At 39.6% G+C, this 23980-nt stretch overlaps 1 protein-coding gene across 1 annotated transcript in view; it reads right to left on the reverse strand.

Moving 5' to 3' along the window:
* The window catches only part of b4galt2 (UDP-Gal:betaGlcNAc beta 1,4- galactosyltransferase, polypeptide 2), a 181436-nt gene that overhangs the window by 15582 nt on the left and 141874 nt on the right, over window positions 1-23980 (reverse strand). The window contains exons 5-6 of the mRNA XM_039814826.1: window positions 19774-19961; window positions 13678-13800 (exon numbers count right to left, since the gene is read on the reverse strand). Coding sequence (XP_039670760.1) covers window positions 13678-13800; window positions 19774-19961 — 311 coding nt within the window. The remainder of the gene's footprint in view (window positions 1-13677; window positions 13801-19773; window positions 19962-23980) is intronic.

A 23980-nucleotide genomic window follows, 5' to 3' on the forward strand; every position in this document is an offset into this window, starting at 1 on the left:
TTATTATGGTGCAAATAATGTGAGAGTGAGCAAGCCAGCCCTCTCCTTCTCTTGCTCAGCTTTTCAGTGCAGCGTGCTTAGTTATACATTATGCACAGTTCTGCATCTTTAAAAAATCTCCTTTGTGGCTGTTGCCCTGCAGAGTGTGTGAGGCTCGACGGTGGGGATATTAGCTAGAAATGTGAATCCCTCCATCATCTGATTCACCATGAATCTCAACATGTTATTTTTTATATTGTGAGATTCAACTGTAAGATATTTTAGAGCAGATCAACAATTTGTTTGTTTTATTGTTTGTTGTAAATAACTATTGGCTGTGTTTTGACTTGAGATGAGACTTGTGCAGTGGTGGAAGACATATTCTATTCAGATCCTAAAGTAAATAATAAATTAAGTTTTCAGCGTCACATACATTCTAGATCGGAAGAATTAGGAATATTTGCAGAACCAATAGTGCCAAGCATCGACATAAAACCAAAACAGAGGTGACAGTGATTCGGAAACAGAGTGGGACATTGGATTGACAGGAAAAAAAACACTAACTTTTGTGCTTGTGGCCTTGTTTGTGGTTGACTTGGATGTATAGTCACTTTACTGATGACCATATTTTGCCCAGTGAGTTTATACTAATGCCTTCAGGACAGTGCTAGAAAGACTAGCCAACTGAGTGCGGAGTAGCTGTCTTAAATGAAACGTTATTTTGCACAAACCTTACATTGGTTCTGTTTAAAATTGGTGGACTGTAATTTGTTATGCGCAACACACTCTGCACTTTATTCAGCTCTTATTTATTTTTATATATATTTTTCTTCTTGCATAGTTATGGATCTTGCACTTTCCCATATGCCTTTTTATTGTGCTCCCTGATTATGTCATTGATGACTGGCAGTATGATTGTGTATATATGTTTTGGTGGACTGTAGGAAGTGAAGTTATTAACTCACTAAGCAAATGTTAAGTGTGCAGAAGGTATGGAAAATCATGAGTCAAGGTCTGCAGATGACATAATCAGTGGTCATTCTCTGGCCGCAATGATTATGCTCAAAGCGCAGATGCGGAAGACCCAGAAACACTGACCAATCGGAGCAGACTGGGCTTTTTCGGGAGGGGGGGCTTAAAGAGACAGGCGCTAAAACTGAGCGTTTCGGACAGAGGGTAAAAAAAGTGTTTTTTGAACATTAAAGCCTTTAAACATGTTTGATTAGAAACCCAAAATATAAGATTTAACCTGAAAATTAGCATAATTTGTCCCCTTTAAGTCACAGCAGAAATGGGCATCATGGTGACCCACACTATTAATAACAATGTGCTGATTAAGGAATAAACCAAATCAATAATCGGTGTCAAAATGATTAGTGGTCAACTCGATTGTAATACTTAAAGCATCCTCAGTGTTGTCAAACATTGGCGATCAAGTACATAATCCTCAGAGAAAATGGAAGTAGATTTCTGCAAACATAAGTTGATTGTTTGCTTCTGTAAAATATCATCAGAGCTTTTTTGGAATCTGTATCTTTTGCTACGCTGTTGCATCTCAGCCTGCTTGCAAAAATCCTCTTTGAAAGTCTCATAAAACACTTTGTGAGGGTGGGCTAGCTCTCCATCTCTCATTTGTCTATATGAGACTTTGCATGATGATTAAATGCTGGTCCAAGATGATATATTATAGATATTATAATAATATATAACTTTACACACATACACGGACGCTTGAATACATAAGTGAAGCTGAGGGTTGTTATGTCCAATAATAAATAAATAAAGTGGTGTGCTTTTGTGAGTGTGCTTTTGTGAATGCGTATGTGTATGTTGTAATGAGCTGTGAAGTAACCAATCAACTGGCTTCTCTTCATTCTTGTAGACAGCACAGAATTGTGTCCTTGACCAAAACAAAACTTCAGCTGAAGGCCCCTCCAGTGCAGTCATAATTTCTCACGACTCTGACAGGCAGTAGGCAGTAACATGGCATGACAGCGTAGTGGGAATATTATGTAAGGGACAGGACACTGAGGATACAGTAGAGCTGCAGGATGGAAAGCCTCAGCGTTCCCCTATGTGATGTATATAATCCTGAGCCAACACATTCGACAGCAACCTCCACTGTAACACAGCAGGTGGGTGGCTCCCCACTGTGGGGAACCTTTAAGCATTTTATGACTTTTTTGGAGTCTAATAAATACGACTGGGAGCAGTAGGGTAAAATAAATGGAGACAGAAGTAGACCACACTGTTTTTCAGAGACTGGGTCAGGATTAGAGGTTTGTGCTATAGCTATATAAATACTATATGCATGGCTATTTTATTCAGATTGAGCTGTTACTCTGGTCATAAGTGGAATAAAAGGCTCCATATAAACGCAGCTACAGTTGGACTCCTGGAGTGAATCCATTAAACAGTATGGTCCACTTTACTAACTGAGGCACCTCGTCCATTTGAAAAGCTGTGGACTGTCCAGCACTTCTTCCCCCCTTAGAAAAATATCTGCCCAATAATATGATCTACCATGAAACGTTTCATTAGCAGCCTGAGGCAGAGGACTGTGTGTGTGTGTGTGTGTGTGCGTGTGTGTGTGCATTAAAGACCCTTATTATAGCAGTTCGGACACTGGTCTGGACACACACCACACACACACACACACACACACACACAATGGGCCTATTAGATTGGATTAATCAGGAATTTCTCCAGCTCTCCTCTTCTATTCCCACCAGTGGAGTTAATTGCATTAGAGCAATGGAGTGGAGGAGAATTGGGAGTTAAGTCTGATGTCTTGCCTCAGTTCCCCCTGCCTGCAGAAATGAGATGGCAGAGGAAGAGGAGGAGTGGGTGGTGATGTGTGGATGGCTGGAAGATGCACAGCAGAGAGAACATTATAGAAAAAAGTAAGGTGTGGGCGTGAACAGGAGAAAAGATTTTTTATCTCAGCACGAACACATCTGGGTGCTGCATGAGTGGGACACTTTCAAAGGGCCTTTTGCCTTTTTCATAGACAAACTGAAATAAAATATTCTTATATCTGAAAAGATGTTTTTTTTAGAGACATAAGTAGGGCTGACAAATCAGTCAATCTGAAAGCTAATAAAAAATAACCCAATGTAATATCAAAAAAGTATACAGATCCTTGGAGGGCAAATATATTTAAGAAGTAAAGGGAAACAAGACCCATTTCTGTGTTTTTTTTGCCAGGATAAAGTGTGACGTAACGAGGACTATCTAATCTCTTCACTTTTTGTGCAAAATGTAAAGTTTTGATGCTGTGAAAATTTGTGGAGATTATGATTTAACATGCTCTGAACCCCTTTAAAAGCAGCTCAAAACCCACCTGTTTATACTTGCCTTTGTTGATATAGTATTTATATTTATGTAGGTTTTGTCTTGTTTTTGTACTGTAAAACTCTTTGTGATGTCTGCTCTTGAAAGGTGCTATTTAAATAAATGTAGTTATAGTTTATATACTATATAAGGATTCAGGCTGGAAATCTTATTCTTGCTGCTGGTGCTCTGCTACTTGTGGGACACAACCAAAATATTTCTTGTTATAACACAAAGGTTTTGTCAATGCAATATAAAGATTTTGCACGAGAATATAGAAGTACTGTATGTCTATTTATTTTATTTTAAATATTTGTATCCATGTCCTGTATAAGAGGAGCCTGGGCTGTCTACAGAGACCACTTTTCAGGGGACAGGCAGCTAGCGGATAGTGAGGCGATGTTTGCTGTATGTGAAGAAAAATGCTGTAGCCTAAAAAATGGGTCACATCACATAGAGCACCTTCAAAATTATCCTCAACTTAATCTACAACAGTGTAATGCCACTTACTGACTTTCACATTACAAAGATTTGTCTCTGTATACAGCAGGCAGCTATTTTTTTTCTGCAAATAAAAAGGTGAATACGATGACTTGGTCAGTTTCTACTCCACCGCTTCCTTGCATGTGGATTTCCTTTACCAGCAGCTGCTGACTGTGGCTGCTCCGCGCGACTATACCTTCAGCTCAATGCTTCATTTCTCTCAACCTCTCCCTCCCTCTGTCTTCCTTCTCCCTCTACTCTCCACTCTACTCCACTCCACTCCACTCCACTCCCTGCGCTTCTCATTTGCTTCCTGAGCAACTTCCACCTTTTCCATCCCTCCCTCACCTCCCTGTACTTGATGTTTATATTAGTGCATCCCTCATTATTGTGCCCTCTGAAACAATTCCAAAGGGGGTACAAGAGAGAAAGACAGAGTTGTATCTATCCAGTTTTCCAACTCGAAACATTTCTAGCCCTCACTACTGTAGGAAGGTTATAAAATAAAAGTACACATTTTCAGATCACTGGATAGGTTACATGCGGTTGTAATAGAAATGTAAGAGTCCCACAGAGCCTCAGCTCTGTATTCTTATTCCTCTGTAACACATGTATGTGTTATAAGATGCAAAATTGGCATCAGATATGTATGTAATGGGGTTACAAAAAAATTGAGCTTTTAATACACTGAACACATACTGATTTACATTTCAAGAAGGTGAAGGGCACTACATTAATTATCTGGCAGTATTGCACTGCACCCCTCCCTTGCAACAAGTCCTCTAAATGAAACAAGAGAATATGTCGTTTTAACAGCTCTTCAGAATGACACAGGCATCGACAAGAATCGGACTGGGAAAACATTGACTTTTTTTAGATATTCCTGAGAGGATTGAAGGTTATTTTGGAGATAGTGCTGATATGTGAATACAAGTCCAGCCCAGCATTAATAATAACTTGACTTGGTCAGTGGTCTTGGGGATTGGGACTAGGCACAGGCCTGCTGCCTCTGAGCCTTTGCAAGATTTTAAAACAATGATGAGTAAGGACGTGCGGAGCACCACCTTCATGCTTCAACAGACTTTAAGTAACATGTCTGACAGCAAGATCCAACCCAAGACAAGACAACTTCTGTTTCTCCATAATATCCTCTTTTTAAGCTAATGGGCTTTTATGAAAATCACACAGGATGCTCATTCAGTCCCATTAAGAATCACTGATCAATGATGTACACCAGCCACAATGCCAGTGGTAAGACACTCAGCTGACCACATCTCTGCTTCCCACTCACACTATACTGATATATCATAAGAAAAATGTGTCAGTTTGCTCTCTTTTTAGCCAGGGGGGGGGGGGCTTGTTTTTTCTCTGTGCCGAGCATTGTGGCTGCTTGCTTTTATTTTTCTGGGAAGCACGTTAAAAAGAAGGGATGTTAATGGCAGATGTGAACTAATGCTTGCTGCAATTAAATGGTTGAATCAGACGAGAATGCATGACGGGCCCAGTGTGGCAAACCCTTTGTACACTTTAGTACTGAGACCAGATTAAATAAGTGACATTTGATGCAGGCCTGAAAAAATAATAAATAATGGCCTGTTCACAGTAGGCAATTTGACATCCCCCTTGTAGCAAAATTGCCAAAACGCATGCCCCATGTTACCCTGCAGTCCCCCCTTTCCAACCCAAGTAGCAGAGAGAGTGCAGTAGCAGAGGGTTGTTTAGTTAAATACTGTATGTTAGTCTAGTCTGCCTGACTTATTGATCAAACATTAAGAATTTCTTTAAATTACTCAGTTTTTTACGTAACCATATCCTCAACATAAGACAGTTTTTAATAAGTGCTCACAACAGCAGTAGAGAGAAAAGAGTGTATGCACTTGAACAATGTTAAAGGAATACGCCACCGTTTGTTGAAAAAGGGCTTATCACGGTCTACCCTGGCTGTAGATAGGTGGGCCAACGCATTTTTTGTCTCAGTGCAAGTAATTAGGTAGTTTTTTTGTCTTTTGTTGGCTCACTTTTACTCACAACATGCTAACCGGCAACATAAGATTCCATTCACCACGCTAAGCTAACTAGCGGCGGCGCTGCCGGTGTTGCACCGGACTAAAACGATGCATGCACAAAAAATGCGTTGGCCCACCTATCTACAGCTAGAGGAGACCGTGATAAGCCCTATTTCAACAAACGGTGGCGTATCCCTTTAATGTACCCAGAACATCATCTAATGTAAGATGGCTCCTTTTGGTATTTGTATGTAAGTATTTGAAGTATCGTTACTTGAAGTATTGATCCACCCACAACTAGTCTTCAGTGTGTCTTGCACTCACTGTTTAATAGGGCCTAATATATCCCTTTTCGAAAGCTTACAAAGTGCTTGACAGTTGTAAATTAAGCACAAACAGAAACCAAACACACAGAAACAAGAAACTATATATATAAATATAAGAAATTATATTTGATTAAACAAAGGCAAACAAGAACCCAAAGCTTGATCGAGGCAAGTGAGAGCATCAATAAAAAAGAAAAAAAAAAGGTCTAAACATGAGATTTGAAACACTCGACAGTGTTTGCTGACGTGACCTGAAGGTAGAGACTCCCACAGCCTGGAGGTGCGATTGAACTTATCAAAGGCTTGGAATTCTCAAAGTGTTAAGCCCAAAATATCCTGACTCTAACACCATTGTCAAGGCTTCACAGAAACACATTTAGTCCTTGTGCTGCCACGGCTGCATGTCTGCATGATGCTGGCTCAGGCTCTGTTGAAAGCCACCGCTGGGAGGTTTAGGAGGAAGGGGGAAAGGCCAAAGAAGAAAGAGAGGGAGCACTGAAATAAGAGAGAGAGAGAGTGTGAGTGTGTGTGTGTGTGTGTTGAAGGCTGGTCTGCCATGGAAGCCCTTGGGACAGGCACGGTCTTTGCTCAAGGCTACTGCTGCATGTTCAGAGGGTGAGAGGATGGTTAGAGAGAAAACCCTTCGCCTCTCTCCCTCTCTCCCTGTATAATAATATCCACCAACTTTTCAGACAGGGGTGGGAGTGGGGCAAGTGGCACTGGCAGTTGTGTAAGTGGCATGTGTCCTCTCTGCCACAGGCTTGGGACACACTGAGCAGCAGGGACAGCTAGTTTCCCCCAGGCATGCATTAAGCTAGCAGGACCCATTTCAGGCAGTGGCCGTGTCAGGGTCTGTGGCATCAACACCAGCATAAAAAAAGGAAATTGCTGGAGGGAAGCAAGAGATGGAGACAGAAAAAGAGATATGGAGAGTTAGAGGGGCAAAGGATAGGAAAAAGTAGAGGGAGGGAGGGTTGCTAAAGTAGAGAGTAATAGAGCAATTTATTCATTTAGTTGATGCTCCTTTTTTCCAGTGCAGCTTTCAAAGACAGAGCAGATGGAGGTTGAGTGTCGCGTTCAAGGACCCTTTCGACTGGACACCAGGCTGATGGGCACATCGGCTGCTCGCACAGTTCGAACCCTGTGAACTTCGCTACCTTTTAACGACAGTGAAAAAAAAACAAGGGGCAGATTTCACAAGCGCCACAGACTCTAATATACACCGCTGTTCTTTTATCTCTCCATCCCCGTATCCTCCCCTCTACTGAGCCCTGAGAGACTGAGCCCACTAGCCTGTTAGTTCACTCAGCTGGAGACTCCATCCTCTCCACTGCACGCTACAGCTTTCATTGTTAGAACTATTTTTTCAGCATCAGATCACATCAAAATGATGCTTACATTTAAAAAAATAAACTACTAATAAGTAGCTAGCGTGCTAGTTTTTACTAATTAGCACTAAAGAAACAAGTATTAGAAAAATTTGGATTTTGACCTGATGATGGTCAATGATGATGACACTAGATCAATGGTCACATGACCAAAATGATTATGATTCATCCAGAGGGGGACATTAATGTTTGTCCCAAATTTCAAGGTACTCCATCCAAAAGCTGTTTAGACATTTTACTCAAAACCACACATGCCGACGTCATGGTGGTGCCATAGAGGAAAAGTCAGAGGATCCCCAAAGTTGTTAAGATTCATCCTCTGGGCACCATGAATGTCTAGCCTGGGTAAACCCTGACGAACTTCCGGCAAATTTGAGATTTGCTCTGCAAGTCAGTCTGGCCAAGAGCCCATTCAAGCCCATTTCCAATTTTTCCAAATCGAGGCACTAATCCCAAACGTTGAGGCGGGCTTTACGTGATGACGATAGCGCAGCGACGGCGAGCAGCTTTTTGTTTACATTCAACATGACGGCTACCGAAGCGCAGCAATCCGTTGATGCCGCTGTCGCTGCTACGTCACCCGGATCGTTGGTCCGGTTGGTTAAAGGTCCCATGAGATGGTGCTCTTTGGATGCTTGTATATAGACCTTAGTGGTCCCCTAATACTGTATCTGAAGTCTCTTTCCCGAAATTCAGCTTTGGTGCAGAACTACAGCCACTAGAGCCAGTCCCACAATGAGCTTTCCTTAGTATGTGCCATTTCTGTGTCTGAAGCTATTGAGGAGGAGAGAGGGAGTGGCAAGGTGGAGGGTGGGGGTGTGGCCTTGATCAACTGCCACTTTTCTCGTTTGAAAGCCATGATGTCTCTCTCTCATGGGGGGGCCAAATTCTCTGGGCGGGCAAAGCAGAGAAAGGGGAGGTAACCTTGCTTGTTATGACCTCATAACAAGCAGATTCCAAAACGGCTCATCTGAGCTTTGATTTTCTCAAAGGCAGAGCAGGATACCCAGGGCTCGGTTTACACCTATCACCATTTCTAGCCACTGGGGGACCATAGACAGGCTGGGGGAACTCATATTAATGTTAAAAAACCTCATAAAGTGAAATTTAAAGGACTATCCAATGCGCCCAGAGGCATTTGAGCGGCGTCCGTTGGTGACGCCCATTTGGAAATGAGCTGCGAATGAACCTTGCCCAGACCCACTCTCAGTTACAACTGAGAAGGGTCTGGTGTCAACCTGGCTAATGAATGTCTGTACCAAATGTCATGGTAATCCATGCAAAAGTTGTTGAAATATTTCAGTCTGGTGGACCGACCAACAGAAAAAACAAAAATTCAAGCTTTTACATGAAAAAACTGAGAAGGAGACTATTCTGCGTGCTTGGATAGCCTCAGCCACATCCCCACACAGCCCTGTCCACATACCATCTTCTTCCAACAGCTTGTCGAAGTGTGCTTTCAAGGGCATTTCTCTTCTGATTACTCTGTGAAAGGCTTAAAAACAAGCCAGCCCTGAAAAGCGAAGGAGGATGGTGGGAGGGGGTGTTTGAGCCTAGAGGAAAGCAAGACAAAACCTCCAAGTCCACGCTCAGCTGTATTCGCTTGTTTCTGCCAATGTTTCTTTTTCATTCATTTATTATAAGATTGACTTTGGGATGTTCACAGTCTCAGTTTGTACTGTCATAAACAACAAGGAGAGTAAGAAGAGAAAAAGAAGAGAACTGACTATAACGTCACTTCTGTTAGTATTCACTCCATCCTGTTTCTATCATTACCTCCATTCTATGCACAACCCTGTTTAAACTCAATGTATCACATTGTATGTTTCAACGATTGCACAGCTGAAACTAACAGGATATATAAATGCTTTTAAACAAAGTCATACAAAGTACAATCAAGAATTGACCATATATCTCACTCTGTATAAACTGACATATTGCAAGTCAATATATTTCTGAGACAGGACAATACAATTATAGTTCTATACTTTGAAGCTCTGTATAGAAATAAGAAAGATAATTCAGGTTCTAAGTTTAGGTTCTGTCGAATGCCTCTAACAATGATCAATTAAACCGATCACAATGTTATTTATAAAAATGCTACTGCCAGCAGAAACTTATATCAGTTGCCACTAGATGCATGTACATAGATTAGTCGCTGGTATCTTATCTCTGGTTTGGTCTGTACCAACTTCTGAGAAACATCTGAATGTTTAACTTGTTAGATGTTCACCTTTGTGCATCACATGTTTGTTTACTTCAGCTGTCTGATGGTTTCATGCTGGGCAGGTAGTGTACACCTGGCTCTGTCTACAGTTTTATGTGGAGGGGTTATTGATAATTTTGAGTATCATACATATAGTATGTAATTGGTCTGTAAAACTGAAGCAATGCTCTAAAAGCATCTGCTGCTGCATAAAGCTTTAGAGTTGGACACCACCAAAAACATTTTGACCATCAAATACTCATTGCCCGCAGGTTTGTAGTGTGCTCCTACAGAAGACAGCACTTATAGTTGGCTTGGATTCACAATCTCACAGTGGATTCCAACAGTGACCCAGATTCATGTTATAAAAACTACCAAAATGTCCAAAGAAACTTCTCAAACAACCCACTTCTCTCACCACTGTCCATCTGCATTCTCAATATGTTGCACACATTGAGAACACACAGCACAGTTAGCTGTTCCCCTTTGTTGCACCTGAGAATGTTTGCTGATATTGGCTGCAAAATAATACGGTAACATCTACTGTAGTTCTTCTTTAGTTTTTTTGCCTTAGCATGTAACAGAAGAAGCAAACACATTGCATCTCATATACATATATCTACATATTTGAACTGAAAAAAACAAACATGCCTCACTGACAATATCTGTTTTTATTTTAATGTTTATTAGACAGTATACAGCAGGGGGTTTCAAAATCAGACACACTGTGGGCCCTCAGTCATACAAAATCAAAACAACTGTGCCCACCATTCTATTTCGGGGAAAAATATGTTTTGGAAGTACAGTTCCCAGGGCAAGTAAACCGTTAATAAAATTGCCATGGATTCAGTGACTTACAATGTAGGCTACAATGTAAGCCTAGTATTTTTTTTTGTGTGTAATTGTTTACATTTTGTCAAATTGGCACCATTAAAAGTATGCCAAATTAACTATTTGAGGCTCCTGTTTGCAATGTGCCCATGGTTGTATAGAAACTATCAATAGATGACTATACTCAAACTAACTAAAAACTTAAAAACATGATAATTCTCAGGCAAGTTCTGGAGTTTCTATGATTTCTAAGAGAAATTAAGGTTGTTTATGGACATTAAAGATAATTATATCCCCGAAAAGTGTATGTCACACTGAATCTAAAAATATGTGTATAGCAGTTTGAAAACCTCTAGTATAGGCAATGCAAGGCAAGCAGCTTTATTTGTATAGCACATTTCAGCAAAAGGGCAATTCAAAGTGCTTTACATAAAACATTAAAGAGCAGTTAAAAACGATAAAAAAAAATTAAAAACAGATATAAGGAGAGAAAAAAATGTATAGTGCAGTATAAGAACAAGTTAAACGAGTCCAACTCGGGCCTCCCAGAGGACTTATACTTTAACTCTTTTTCTGTTGCAACACAGGTTCCAAACCTGGCCTCCCAGGGGACTTATAAATTAACAATTATTTAAAGAAAGGCAACATCAAAAAGAAAGGTCTTCAGCCTTGATTTGAAAGAACTGAGACTTGCGGCAGACCTGTCCCAGACGATCTGAGAGGTCTGGGTGGTTCGTAATGTATTCGCAGATCAGAAATGTATTTTGGCCCTAAACCGTTTAGTGATTTATAAACCAGCAAAAGTATTTTGAAATCAATTCTTTGAGGCACTGGAAGCCAGTGTAAAGACTTCAGAACTGGAGTGATGTGATCCACTCTCTTGGTCTTCGTGAGGACTCGAGCAGCAGCGTTCTGAATCAGCTGCAGCTGTCTGAGTGATTTTTTAGGGAGAACTGTAAAGACACCGTTACAGTAGTCAAGTCTACTGAAGATAAAAGCATGGACACTTTTTTTCCAAATCCTGCTGAGACATAAGTCCTTTAACCCTTGATATATTCTTAAGGTGATAATAGGCTGACTTTGTAATTGTATTAATGTGGCTGTTGAAATTCAGATCTGAGTCCATAGGTACTAAGTATACAGTGAAGAGCTGACATAAAATGAAGATGATAGAGCGGTCCCTGGATGGACTCAATCAGGGACACACTGTAGAGATTATATGGATAGTATCTTTAACCTCTACGCCACCAAGATGCCCCACTCATTAAAGCAACTAAACCCAGCCAATCATGGAAAATGAAAGGAAATGCAACTAGCCATTTTCTGGTTCTGCCTCGTGTAGCCAGAGTGTCCACTGTTATGTCACATGGTTTCACTTCAGGGTTCAAAATACTACAAAAGAAGGAAACACTTCAAAGAAACTCTTGCTCTTTGATTCAGAGGAAATTATATCCAATTTCTTTTAGCTGTACTAAAATACAAGATGTGAAAAGTTTGAGATTTACACTTTCTATCTAAGGTTGAAATTATCAATGTAGCTTTTTGAGTGTATGGACATAATGCATTCAGGTAAATTTGAGTTGCAAAAGTCAATGTTTGAAAAATTTACTTTTTTAAAAATTATTATTATTATTATTAATTCAATTTTCATAGCAGTTCAAATAGCTCAGTTTTCGACAGCAGAAAATATCTTGAGGGAAATCTACAGAATCTAATGGCCTACTGCAGCTATCATCCAATAAAAGGTTAAACTTTATCTGTCATCCTCAGGTACACACACACACACACACACACACACACACACACACACACACACACACACACACACACACACACACACACACACACACACACACACACACACACGACCACCCACACAACATCCATTCAGTGAATCACACATATATCTTTTATCACATCTTGCCAGACGCTGACAAACAACTCTCCTGAATAATGTGTCTACTTTAAATTAAAATTTTCAAATGCTCTATTATTACTATTAGTTTTCTTATAATGCCATTTCACTAAGTGAGACAAAGATGAGCTTCACAGTATGAGAGTAACAGCGGGATACAGACAGAGCAAAATTAAGAAAAACATTCAAGAATAGGGACAATAAAGATGGAGGTTGCATTTTGTCTGTCAAGAAGTGTCCTGCTGTGTGAGTGTGTGTAGCTGAGTGTGTGTCTGTGTGTATGTGTGTGTGTGTGTGTGTGTGTGTGTGTTTGTGTATGTGTGGGTGTGTTTATAATACCCGAGCCCGATTCTCTAATGTAAAAGTAGTTACTTTATTTCTATGTTACATCTTTATTTATTGTGTTTAGCCTTTGTGATTTTGTTCCAGTAGTGCCATGCACAGATGGATGACTGTGCATTGTCGTAAATATAATCATTCATATATAATCAATCATTCATTAATAGTCAGATCATTAGTTCACCAGGTAATTCAACAATTTTCAGTCCAAACAACCGTCTGAGTAGACGATAAAATTAAACTAATGACTCTGCAAGTGGTTCATTTAAGCAGTTATAAGTCACCTTTCTGTCTTCCTGTCAAACGGATACTCTTCTCCCAGATTTAATGCAGCACACCTCCACAGTAATATTATTAGTGAACTTGAATAAGTCATTAAAAACTGACTAAAGTACTTCAAACTATTAATTCATTTGCTAATCATTCTACTTCTATGAACAATTACAATAAATCATACACTCCATGAGGAACTTAAGTGTCACTTTCCGTTGAGAGACTTAGTTTCACCACATTTTACTGCCAGTGGAGGCTAAAATAAAAGTGTGTGTGTGTGTGTGTGTGTGTGTGTGTGTGTGTGTGTGTGTGTGTGTGTGTGTGTGTGTGTGTGTGTGTGTGTGTGACAGTTGGTGGTCTGACAAGGAGTTTGAGTTCCAACAGACTACCGAACATAACCCAGACAGATGGTATATTAATTTTGCTGAACTCATTGCAATATGCTAATCTTGACAAGTGAAGTAGCTTTACTTGTAAAACTTTACTTGCATTATGCCAAATTAAAAAGAAATATATCAGGTAGGATATTGTCACATTTTAAATGGTTAAGAAATCAGGGGCAGAACCAGCAGCTGGTATTACGTCCTTCCATGGTTACCTGTTGTAGATGTCGTCGTCCTCCCCACCCCAGCCCCAGTACTCGTTGGGAAAGCCGTTGATCTTCAGAAACTGTTTTTTACTGAGGCCTGAAACTCCTCCAAAGTACCCTGCATAGGGCAGCCTGCAGGAGGATAGAAAGGAGGAGATGGGATTGAGGAGGAAAGGAGAAAAGGTGAGAGAGGGGAGAAGCAGTGAATGAATATAATTTATATTAGAAGTGCCAAACAAACAAGAACCTTCATGCAGTAGGAAGATTGGCAGCCTCAACTCTCTGCTCAACAGCATGTTGATTCTTTGTCAAAGAATTGAATTTCAGACAAAAATTGGTGCATTTCTTTATTATACAAAGTGATATTAGTTTTTTTTTAAGAAAAAAAGAAGAGACCATGTCCATTGGGTCCATTGTCCTTTATGTGCAAACAGAGCCCAAGCTTTCAATGCATAAAGGGAAAAAACAATTTCAAAATCGCTTTTAGCATGTCAGGAGCCCTATTTGTATGGGTATCACCAGGGGACTTCATGTGATTTTTCAATCACCCCCCCCCCGCCCAAGATAAGCAATGTCTGTATTTTACTCAAATTTACTGACATTGTCCCCCGAATATGCTGCTTTCAAAACTTTCATTTATATTTGCTAAGCAGCCAATACGACCCCAAATCACAGAGATGCCGATTCAAACAGGACATAATATTATCACACAACCTCTATGTTTGACAAAATATTGTTGGTAATTTGTGGTGGAATCTTTACTCGACAAATTACAGACTTGGCAGATTCGCATGGGATTAAGATTACAGGTGACCTCCGCAATTATTACAAATGACTAGAGGTCCCCAGGAAATACTAGTCCCATGCAAATAGGCCTTACGTCTGTGATTATACATAAGACATTTTCGAAATCTCCAATTTACGACATGACATCAAATTAACACGGCTACCCACTAAGATTATAGTTCATAATAATAATCGTTTTCTTAAAGTTAGTGGAAGATGCAAACTTCTGTCCCTGTGCAGGTTGTCATTGCTTGTTAATCTGAAATTGTTCATGAATCATCAGTATCATCACGTTTCTATATGTGGCATGTAGAGACAGCAGAATTTACATTAAAACTTGAAGTTTCAACAATCATCTTTTCCTAAAGTGTTTGCTTGCTGGTAATGGGTAATTTACGGGTGCCTTTCTACAGTAATATAAACTATATAATCCACCAAGAAGACAGAAATAACCGAAAGAGGGCATCTTTAACCAGTTACCTTGTAGGAATAGTGTGTGTGTGTGTGTGTGTGTGTGTGTGTGTGTGTGTGTGTTTGTGTGTGTGTGTGTGTGGACAGTGGACAAAAGAAGGCAAACAGGCGTTTTAATTTTTTTTCCTCAAAAGTCGTGAGACCAGTGGAGTGGGAAGGACGTCAGCTGTGAGTGTCATGACAGGTGCCTGGAGTCTAACCAGAGGCTGATACATGTTTCTGTGTGCGTGTGTGTGTATGTGTGTATATTCTGGACAGTATGTGTTGTCAAAAGTATGACATCTCCCTGTTGAAAGATGACAAAAAGTAATGAGACCTTATGTTTCTGCACAAATTGTCTCAGTATCAATATGGTGAGGTGTGTGTGCATTTGTGTGTGTGTGTGTGTGTGTGTGCGTGTGTGACACAGAGTATGTGTACTTTTGCTTAAATATGACACATCTAGAGGAGAAGAATACAAGAGAAATAGAGAAAGAATGACCGGAGATTTGATTAACTGCATATTTTTCTTGATTAGAAAAATCAATTAGATTTTTTAAAGTCTCGCTAGAAAGAGGATTAACAGTTTTGACTCCATAAACTCCATATCGGTCTGTTTATTTCCTGAGAGAAGTGTGATATTCATCATCAAATAACTCTCAGACTACTGAGATACAGGCATTATGTGTCAATCATTTTATGATGTCAATTTAAAGCTATAGTGTGTAGTTTCTGTCTCCACCATTACAGGAGAAGAAGAAACCAAACACATGCTAGCTAGCTATATGCTACCATCGATGCTACAGTGCTGTGTCGTTGTGGGCATTAGGACGGATGCATGTTTATGTAGGTGTTGTTGTTGTTGTTATGAGACGTCGTCATGGGATAAGAGGTCGAAGGCTAGAGGTCGAGGGGTGTGGCGATGACATCATCGATACGTAAGTATGCGGCTTCGCTGTCCAAATGAAGCCGGGACCAGGTTTAAAAAAAGTGCGTCTTCAGGCAGTGCATTTATAGGATTCATTTGGACTATCGGCCAAAACTATGCAAAACGTGTGCATTTTTTGGAGCATATTTTTCCATGTAGCTCTCAGTCTCAGTCCCCCATCGCTAGCAGATGGGTCTGACCCAACAAAAAACCCTATAGCTAACTGCGTCACCTGTTGCCAAAGTATCGTCACTGACATGAAGCTGGAATATAATGAAGCTGACCTGCCTAGCAACAAAATATTCGTTTAAATCTTCAACCCAAAAGCAGAAACGCTAGGAACATAAACCATGTCAAATGTAAGAAACATAACATTAATACCTGGTCGAATTTCTGGCAACTTTCAAATGTCTGACCCAACTTGGCCTCTGGGACTTGCAGGTGATGTACTGGTGTGCATCCATAGTAGCTGCAGGCATTGCCCTGTGCTGGCAGGTCGTAATCCTCGCATTCTTCACACTTCAGGCACCTACCCCTCTGCACACCACGTTTATCCTTCATTTCCTTCTTTCTTGCAGGGTAAGGGGAGTAAAATAAAGGCCTCGCGCTGTGGCTTTCAAGTGGAGAGACTGAGGCTCCTCTAGAGTAGCTCCAGTTTTCCACTCGCAGATCAGTCTGGCATCTTGAGATAGAGAAAATTTGGAGCCGTTTGCCAAACGACCGACCAATCAGCGTTGGTTTTGAGGCGGGTTTAGGTGTGACGCAACGAAAAGCGACTGTTAGTCTAAACAACGTGGCAGCTTCCATGGATGAGATGAGCGTAGCTATTGCGCAAGTTTGACCCGAATTAGAAAGTATTCCTTCATTGAAAGAAGAGCAAAAAAACGTACTGGAGGCTTTTCTCAGAGGAAATTTTTTTTTGCTCTTCTCCCGACTGGTTTCGGCAAGAGTTTGATCTGACTGATTGATTTGGCCCGTCTATCACCAACATAGGTGGTGATAGACAGATGGTTTATCCAATCAGCTAACTAGTATATTCACCCCTTCCCAAAGGTTCTCCAACGGAAAGTTCCCAGATGGATATGCCGAGCAAATGCGAAGCAATCCATCTGGCGGAGTCAGGTTACTTCTAGAGGGCACTAGCAAAGATTCTAGAGCGAATGCGATTTCTGGCGCCAATAGGTACTCTTCAAATATCCTTTCGGTCCCGGTGATTTGAAATTGTGCAAACGACAGCCTTTTCAAGGCATCTGAGAAGGAAGGAGTGGTAGCATGTAAGCTCCCAAATTTACGCTTGTCTGAGAAATGGTAGTATATTAGCTTCGCAGCTTTACCTATGTGCTAAAATATAGAATGACTGAGGCGAAAACTTACGACATCATCGACAACAAGTACGTAGTTCGTGTTACCAATTTGTTAACCAGTGTGTTTTTTGAATGGTCTTTATTGGTTTATTGTTTTATTTCATGTGAATACTAGTTTACTAGAGGAGTAACTTAGTATTTGAAGAAATGCAGTAATGCATGAAGTGTGCATTTAGTTCCCATGCTTATTGTGTTTCCACAACAATGTTAGTGAGTAAATCTACTGAAATGGCCACCACACCATAACAGAGGATTGTGATGTGTAAGATCAGAGGTTAAGTCATGTATGTCATGATTGTAAAAAGAAATGGGCATCTGTACATCTTTGCCAAGCACAAACCAGTACAGAAGGCATTAATAAATTGTTGGGGAGGGTCACGTCTCTTTTCCCAATCATTTTTGAGGGTCATAGAAAAATGTATTATTGGCGAAGAGAGGGTCAAGTCTATTGTGACTAAAGATCCCAAAACACCTCCGGTAGACCCTTAAATAAATAATGAACAGTCCCTTAATATCAAAAAGTTACACAATAAAGCTTTAAGGATGAAATGTATGAGAAAAAAATAAAAACAAAAAACTCAATTAGCTTCTTTCTATAAAGGCTGGGATCCTGAACAAGCGCAAACATTTGATGCCAAAGTTGGGTTAGGGGTAGTTTTGGTTACTGCACATGACAAATTTTTTTTTTTGTTTGTTTTTTTACTTTTCTTTGAGGTTTGAAGTGGGCTGGGCCATGCTGTGAAATGGACTTTAAGGTGACCCCTTTCTGCTCAGAGAGCTTGTCAGGTGTTGTGAGGTGCTAAGGTAATGGAAAATGACTTAATGCGACCTGACTTTCACTGGCAATGTTTTCACCATTTATCTAAAAAAAAACATATGGTGCGTTTATATTTGAGAGTATCTAAGGTTGTCTTCCTGAAATGACTCCAAAATTCGCTAATTTCTCTTTGCCAAAAGCCGACTCCATAAGAAGAAGAAGAACATTTATTTATCCCGCAAGGTTGGTAGTTTTTTTTTTCCCTTTCTTTCACACAGGCCTGAAATACACACACAAGCTCAGGATCTATACATGCAGCCACAGAGAGATGTCAGAGATGTGCGCCCAAGCAATTCGGGGTTCGGTGCCTTGCTTAAGGAAACCTTGGCAGTGCCAAGGAGGTGAACTGGCACCTCTCCAGCTACCAGTTCCCAACCCGACTCAATATTGATTGAGCTACTCCTACACCACATGATGCTAAAATCAAAAAATGTCATTAGTTCTTTGTTTCTTGCTCGCTGACTTTTCCCCTTTAATTTGAAAGCTTCCTAAATGCTAAAACTGCCAAACAAAAAAGTTTTTAGGCTGACTCAGACAACTTTGACCTTGGGAACCAATTTTCTACAATGATGTGATTTCTACATCAGCAATTAACTGAAATCAATCCTGTGACCTTCCACTCACTCAAAACACCAGCCTTTACTTTTATCCCCTTTTCCCTTCATTTTCTAGTTGGCCAAAAAAAAACTCTAAAGAAACCATTTCAAGTCTTTACTGATTCATTGCTAGTAAGAAATGATAGCTACAACAACCCTGCTTACCACCTGGTGTTGTATTTGTTGCCAGATAGCATTAGCTTATTGAGCACTATATCAGGTACCTGCTGCAGCTCCTGAGGGCTTTCAGTAGGATAATTCTTGTGGAATGGCAGCTCTTCGATCGGAAAGGTCACATTTGCAGGCCATGTTTAGGCCATTGATCAAATGCTTTTGGTGTTTTTAGATAATTGAGGGTAGGTGTGGTGTCATTATGCAAAAAGACACCATTCCATATAGATACCATTCAGTGCTGGCAGTAAGGATGCAGTAAACTGTGGAGCTCTCCTTCATGCTACAGAAACAGTAGCTGCTGTAGACAGCAACAGGTTTGTCTAACACATGAACACAGTCTACAAAGTTTATAACGGTCTTTGCTCAAAATGTAGCCTAGACTTGTAAGTTACACTTTGTATCATGTGCTCTTGTTAGGACTACAGAAGTATGACCAAATTAAAACTGGCAGCTGTGAACTGTGGTGCATTTTCATGGTAATTTAGGCTTCAGACAAGGATTTCCAAGTATTATTAGATTTAGTCAAATTGAATACTGCTCTGTCTATTGTCTGTAAGAAAACAGACTGTAGGCCATCTCTAATTATGTTCATGCTAGGCAGCCAATTGCATATTAAAATTCTACTTTTTTTGAAAATATAAAGTGATATATAGTAATACCTTGAGTGGAAAGGCCGTTTGCAGAACCCACCTGGAAAAATCTCCTTCAAGGTACAATTACATGTAGTGTGTGTCTTTAAGCTATCAAAGTGTGCATATGTGACTTTATTTATTCTGCCATTACGTGGGATCACTAATTGAGATGAGTCCAAACAGAAAAAGAAATTAGACTTTAGCAGATGCTATAAACCAATACTGCATTTGGAAACAAGTGTCAAGTGTTCCTTAGCATCAAGACTTAATGCAAGTAGAAAGTTGTCCTAAGACGTTGGGTACCACGGTCCCTTGTCAGCGCTAAAATCACACACCAAGTTAAATACCATCCCCTCACCTGAAGCCAAATTTGTCCATGGCGATGGCGAAGTGCCTTGGCTGGTCGTAGCAGTGGTAGAGGTTGCGGTCATCCATTGGAATCAGGTCCACGTCGCTAAAGATGAAGCAGTCATACTCTGCGTCCTTCAAAGTCTCCGTGTAGCCAACATTCAACAACTTGGCACGGTTGAAGGTGTCCTCACCCAACTGCAAGAAAACACAACAAGAAGGATCAGTATTTCATTGTTTTTATATAGACGAGGAGGACAGATAATGTACCTTCATCAGCACATGTCATCTGCTTGAAAGGCTCTGTGTGAATAAAGTTTAATAGCTTGGAACGTGTCGTCGTCTAAATCACAAATTCAGGATGTGCGACATCAGTAACATGTTCAATGAACTAGAGAACAGATACCGTAACTCTCTTTCTATAACGAACAACATGTGCCTTCAATCTGCCACTGCCAAGGTTAAATGTAGAATAATACAAGAGTTAAAGGTGACATTGAAAGGACCCTGAAAGAGAAAGAGAATGAATACTGCCAATATATATAAAACATTTTCATTATACTGTATGGAAACAACAACCAGATGCTTAAATGCTACAATCACTGTTACCATAAACAAAGAGAATATGAGTCAGACCAAGCCTAAAGCGGCCAAATGACCTCAATAAAAGATCTGTTACCTGAAACAGTGAAACACTTCTTCTGAGACTCTCAGTCTGTCTGGCTTAACACCTTTTCCGGACAAATTTCAGTATTTTTCAATCATTTTTTGTAATATCTATTTACCTCTGTTGAAGTAGATTCATTAACAAGCAAAAAAAAAAAAAAAAGTGAGGATTTGCCTGCATATGCTACTATTACGGAAATATAACATTGAGTATTGGAGCTAGAACCTATATCACATGTAAATATAAGGATTGTTCCATTTACAGGAAACAAAAACACAATCAAAATGTGCAGCCAAAATTGCAATGTTTTAATCCTGTTACTTCAGGTTAGTTGATAAAGAGAAAGTAAATATGTCCAGCAGGGTTTAAAATTAGAAGAGTAAATAGCAAAAGTAACATGCCAACTATTTATGATCCAGTAGTTGATGAGTACTTGCAATAGAAAAACAAAATGTAAGTGTAGACATGAAGGGCTGAACATCTGATTGTGAACATTTGTCAAATTGATCTTTATTTTAGGACCTTTTGTGGTATTGTTTGAAGAATATAATTAAGATTTGATGGTGTCTTGTAAACAATTGGGGGCTTTTTTACAGTAACAATAGTGAGCTACAAAGAAATCTGCTGTATTTACATTGAAAAATGTAGATTTTCATGCAAATCTGACTGGTGTAGTTTCGTTAAGTCCTTGTGCAAAATCCTGAAGACGTGAGCCCCATATGACAAGATTACATGTTTATGTAGATGTGACTGGGTCCCAGTGCAAAGCTTCATTTCTCATTAAAAAAAAGACCCAGTTTGATGAATGTCTCAGTATGTAGCAGAACAACAAACAACTGTTACTAATCTTCTGCAGTCACATATTCCTTGGCCATTAGGGAAAACCACCCACTTTTAACAGCACAGAGAATCTCTGAGATGATTAATGCATGTGCTGCCTGTCTTTACTTCTGTTCAGGATACAGTTTTTATTGGGAGGTACACTTGTTTCCACACTGGTGCATTATCTGTTCGGACCAACCGTGAATCAAATACAATGTGTAATCCCCCTGGTAAACCCACTAATACCTGAGATTTGACAGCATAATCCCCTGTGCAGGTAACACAAAAAGATCTATTGTCACAAATCCACTGAGGCTCCAAATATCAGCTAATGTGGTCCTCTGTCTGTTTTTGAACAACAGTCTGTTCAGTAGGTAGAAATCAAATAAATCATATGTGGTTAGTAGAGCAAAATATGTCCAATATCTGACTAGAAACTAAGGGCAGCAACATCAGCAGCTGATATATTTTAGAACATTTCAGTGGTTCTTGGGATCTAGGTCAAAATATGTCCTGCAAATAGACAGGCGAGTTTGGTGAAAATCAAAAAATAAACCTAATAAGTATATTACACTATATTATTTTAAATTATATCTCAAATATTTAAGATTTTATATGATTAAATGTCTGTTTTAACAATGTTTCTATGATGCCCATGGTTTATATATATACAAGTGAAAAGTTTTAAAACATTTTCACTAGATTGTGTACTGTGTATCTCCCTGCAGATGAACATAAAACAAACTTTCTTTTTGTGCTACTATAACCTCATTAAGCATTATTGCGGTCATTGTATATTATTTTAATAAGACGTCAGTGTTTGAACCTCCCAGTGTCTCGGTTTTATGTCTCTAAATCTTCCTTTATAAGCGATATCATATGACTTGCAGGATGTGTGGTGAACTGACATTTAAGTATTATGGGCAATGGGATTGATGGATATACAGTGGTTTGCAGGCTTGTAAGCGTGTGGGGGGGGGGTATACTTATTTTTAGCTGCATTTTGTTAATTTGTCGGGTTTTATTATTTATTTAACTATTTGAACTGAATGTTGATATATAAACATTTTGAAAGTTGTTGTATTTCAAATTTTAATATACAAAATGCAACACTTGTTATCTCCCAATATAAACTGGTAAGAAGCCATACAGTAGAAGAGGATTGTGCAGTCTTTTATTTATTTATTTTACAAGGGTCAGTGCATATTTCCACCTCAATGTAAATGAGCCAGAGTTAGCTAATAAGCACATTTTTTATTTTATTTTCATTTTGTCCTGGGCAGGTTATTACTAATTATTAGTCTAATTTGAGGAATACAAGGCTTCAGCAGGCACTACAGTACAACACAATACCATACAATAAAATACATAAATGCATTACAAAAATAGCAGATACGTGTATACGTAAAAACATGGAGTATGTAAAGGCAGTACCACAGATGAGGTAGCATGATTACTCATGACTGCATGTTTGGATGCTTAAAGCCATCTCTTAAGTTTATGTTTAAAAGGTTAGGTAGTTAGTGTGCACTCTTAATTCAATAGGAACACTATTCCAGTATAGTGGGTGGCTCTGACTGAGAAGTTTGCCCAAACCTGCTACATCTGTATTGTACAACACTGTCCCCTCTGGTAGTTGCCCTTATTGCCCTGCCTACCTCTGTGTACAAACCTCTGTGTTTATTTCCCACTACTCTATTGTGGAGTTTTTTTTTTTTTTCAGTATTGGTTGTTTTATTTTGTTGACGCAGTGTTTTCTGTGGACTCTGCATTTTCCCCTACTGCCGGCTGCATTTTTCAGTTTCTTCCCCCCCTCCTGCTTTAGGCTGTTGTTTTCAGTCAATTTTTTTCTCACCCAAAATGCACTAGACAAAACCTGCACAATTTGCCTACAGTGGCTCACAGGGGACAGTAAAACTGTTCATGTGTGAAATTTGACAAATCAACAAATTACATGTTGACAGGGTGAAATGAGGAAAGGGTGCTCCAATTTAGCAGACGGCGATTTTTGGCTCCACATTTGCAATTTCACAGCAATCTTTTAACTTTCAAGGACATTTCTGCTCCATTCGTTTTTGATCATGCTGGACCCATAATGCAGTGTGCATTTGCATGTGAGCATTTGGTCTCAATTGTGGTCTAAATTTTAGTTTGCTGTGAACTGCAAACCAAACTGTGGTTCTGAAAACATGTTAAGTTGCTTGACATTGATTTATCTATTAATATCTAATATCCATCTTTGGATCTGTATATATATATACCCGGACCAAAGATCGAGTTACCTAAGTGTGATCTTATTGGGTTGAAGTATAACAGCAGCCCACAGTACAATCGCATTTTTTTTCATTAACGTTTCAGCTTGAATTTCTCACCTGTACCCTTAAACCTGTAATTTATTTGTTTTGGCCACTTGGGGTAAGTGCAATAAGTACACTGACAACCTATCAACATATATACTTATTTTGATATTGTAAAAGTGCAAGCAAACTGTTACCTATTAACACATTCAGCAGCTACAGAACCACATTATCATCTATTTGGAGTTGTGCTTCAGGTCACTTGAGAAAGTCAAATATCCACTCTTCTTTTTAACTCAGATTTGGTCTCTACCACCGTAACTCCTGAGGGAAATATCTGGCTCTTTAGCTGCTAAATGCTCCACTGTGTTCACCAGCTTGTTGCTAATAGTAACTGTACAGTGGAATTATGCAAGCTTTTTCGAGTTAGG

This window comes from Perca fluviatilis, chromosome 11 (assembly GCF_010015445.1).
Source record: "Perca fluviatilis chromosome 11, GENO_Pfluv_1.0, whole genome shotgun sequence".
Lineage (NCBI taxonomy): Eukaryota > Metazoa > Chordata > Actinopteri > Perciformes > Percidae > Perca > Perca fluviatilis.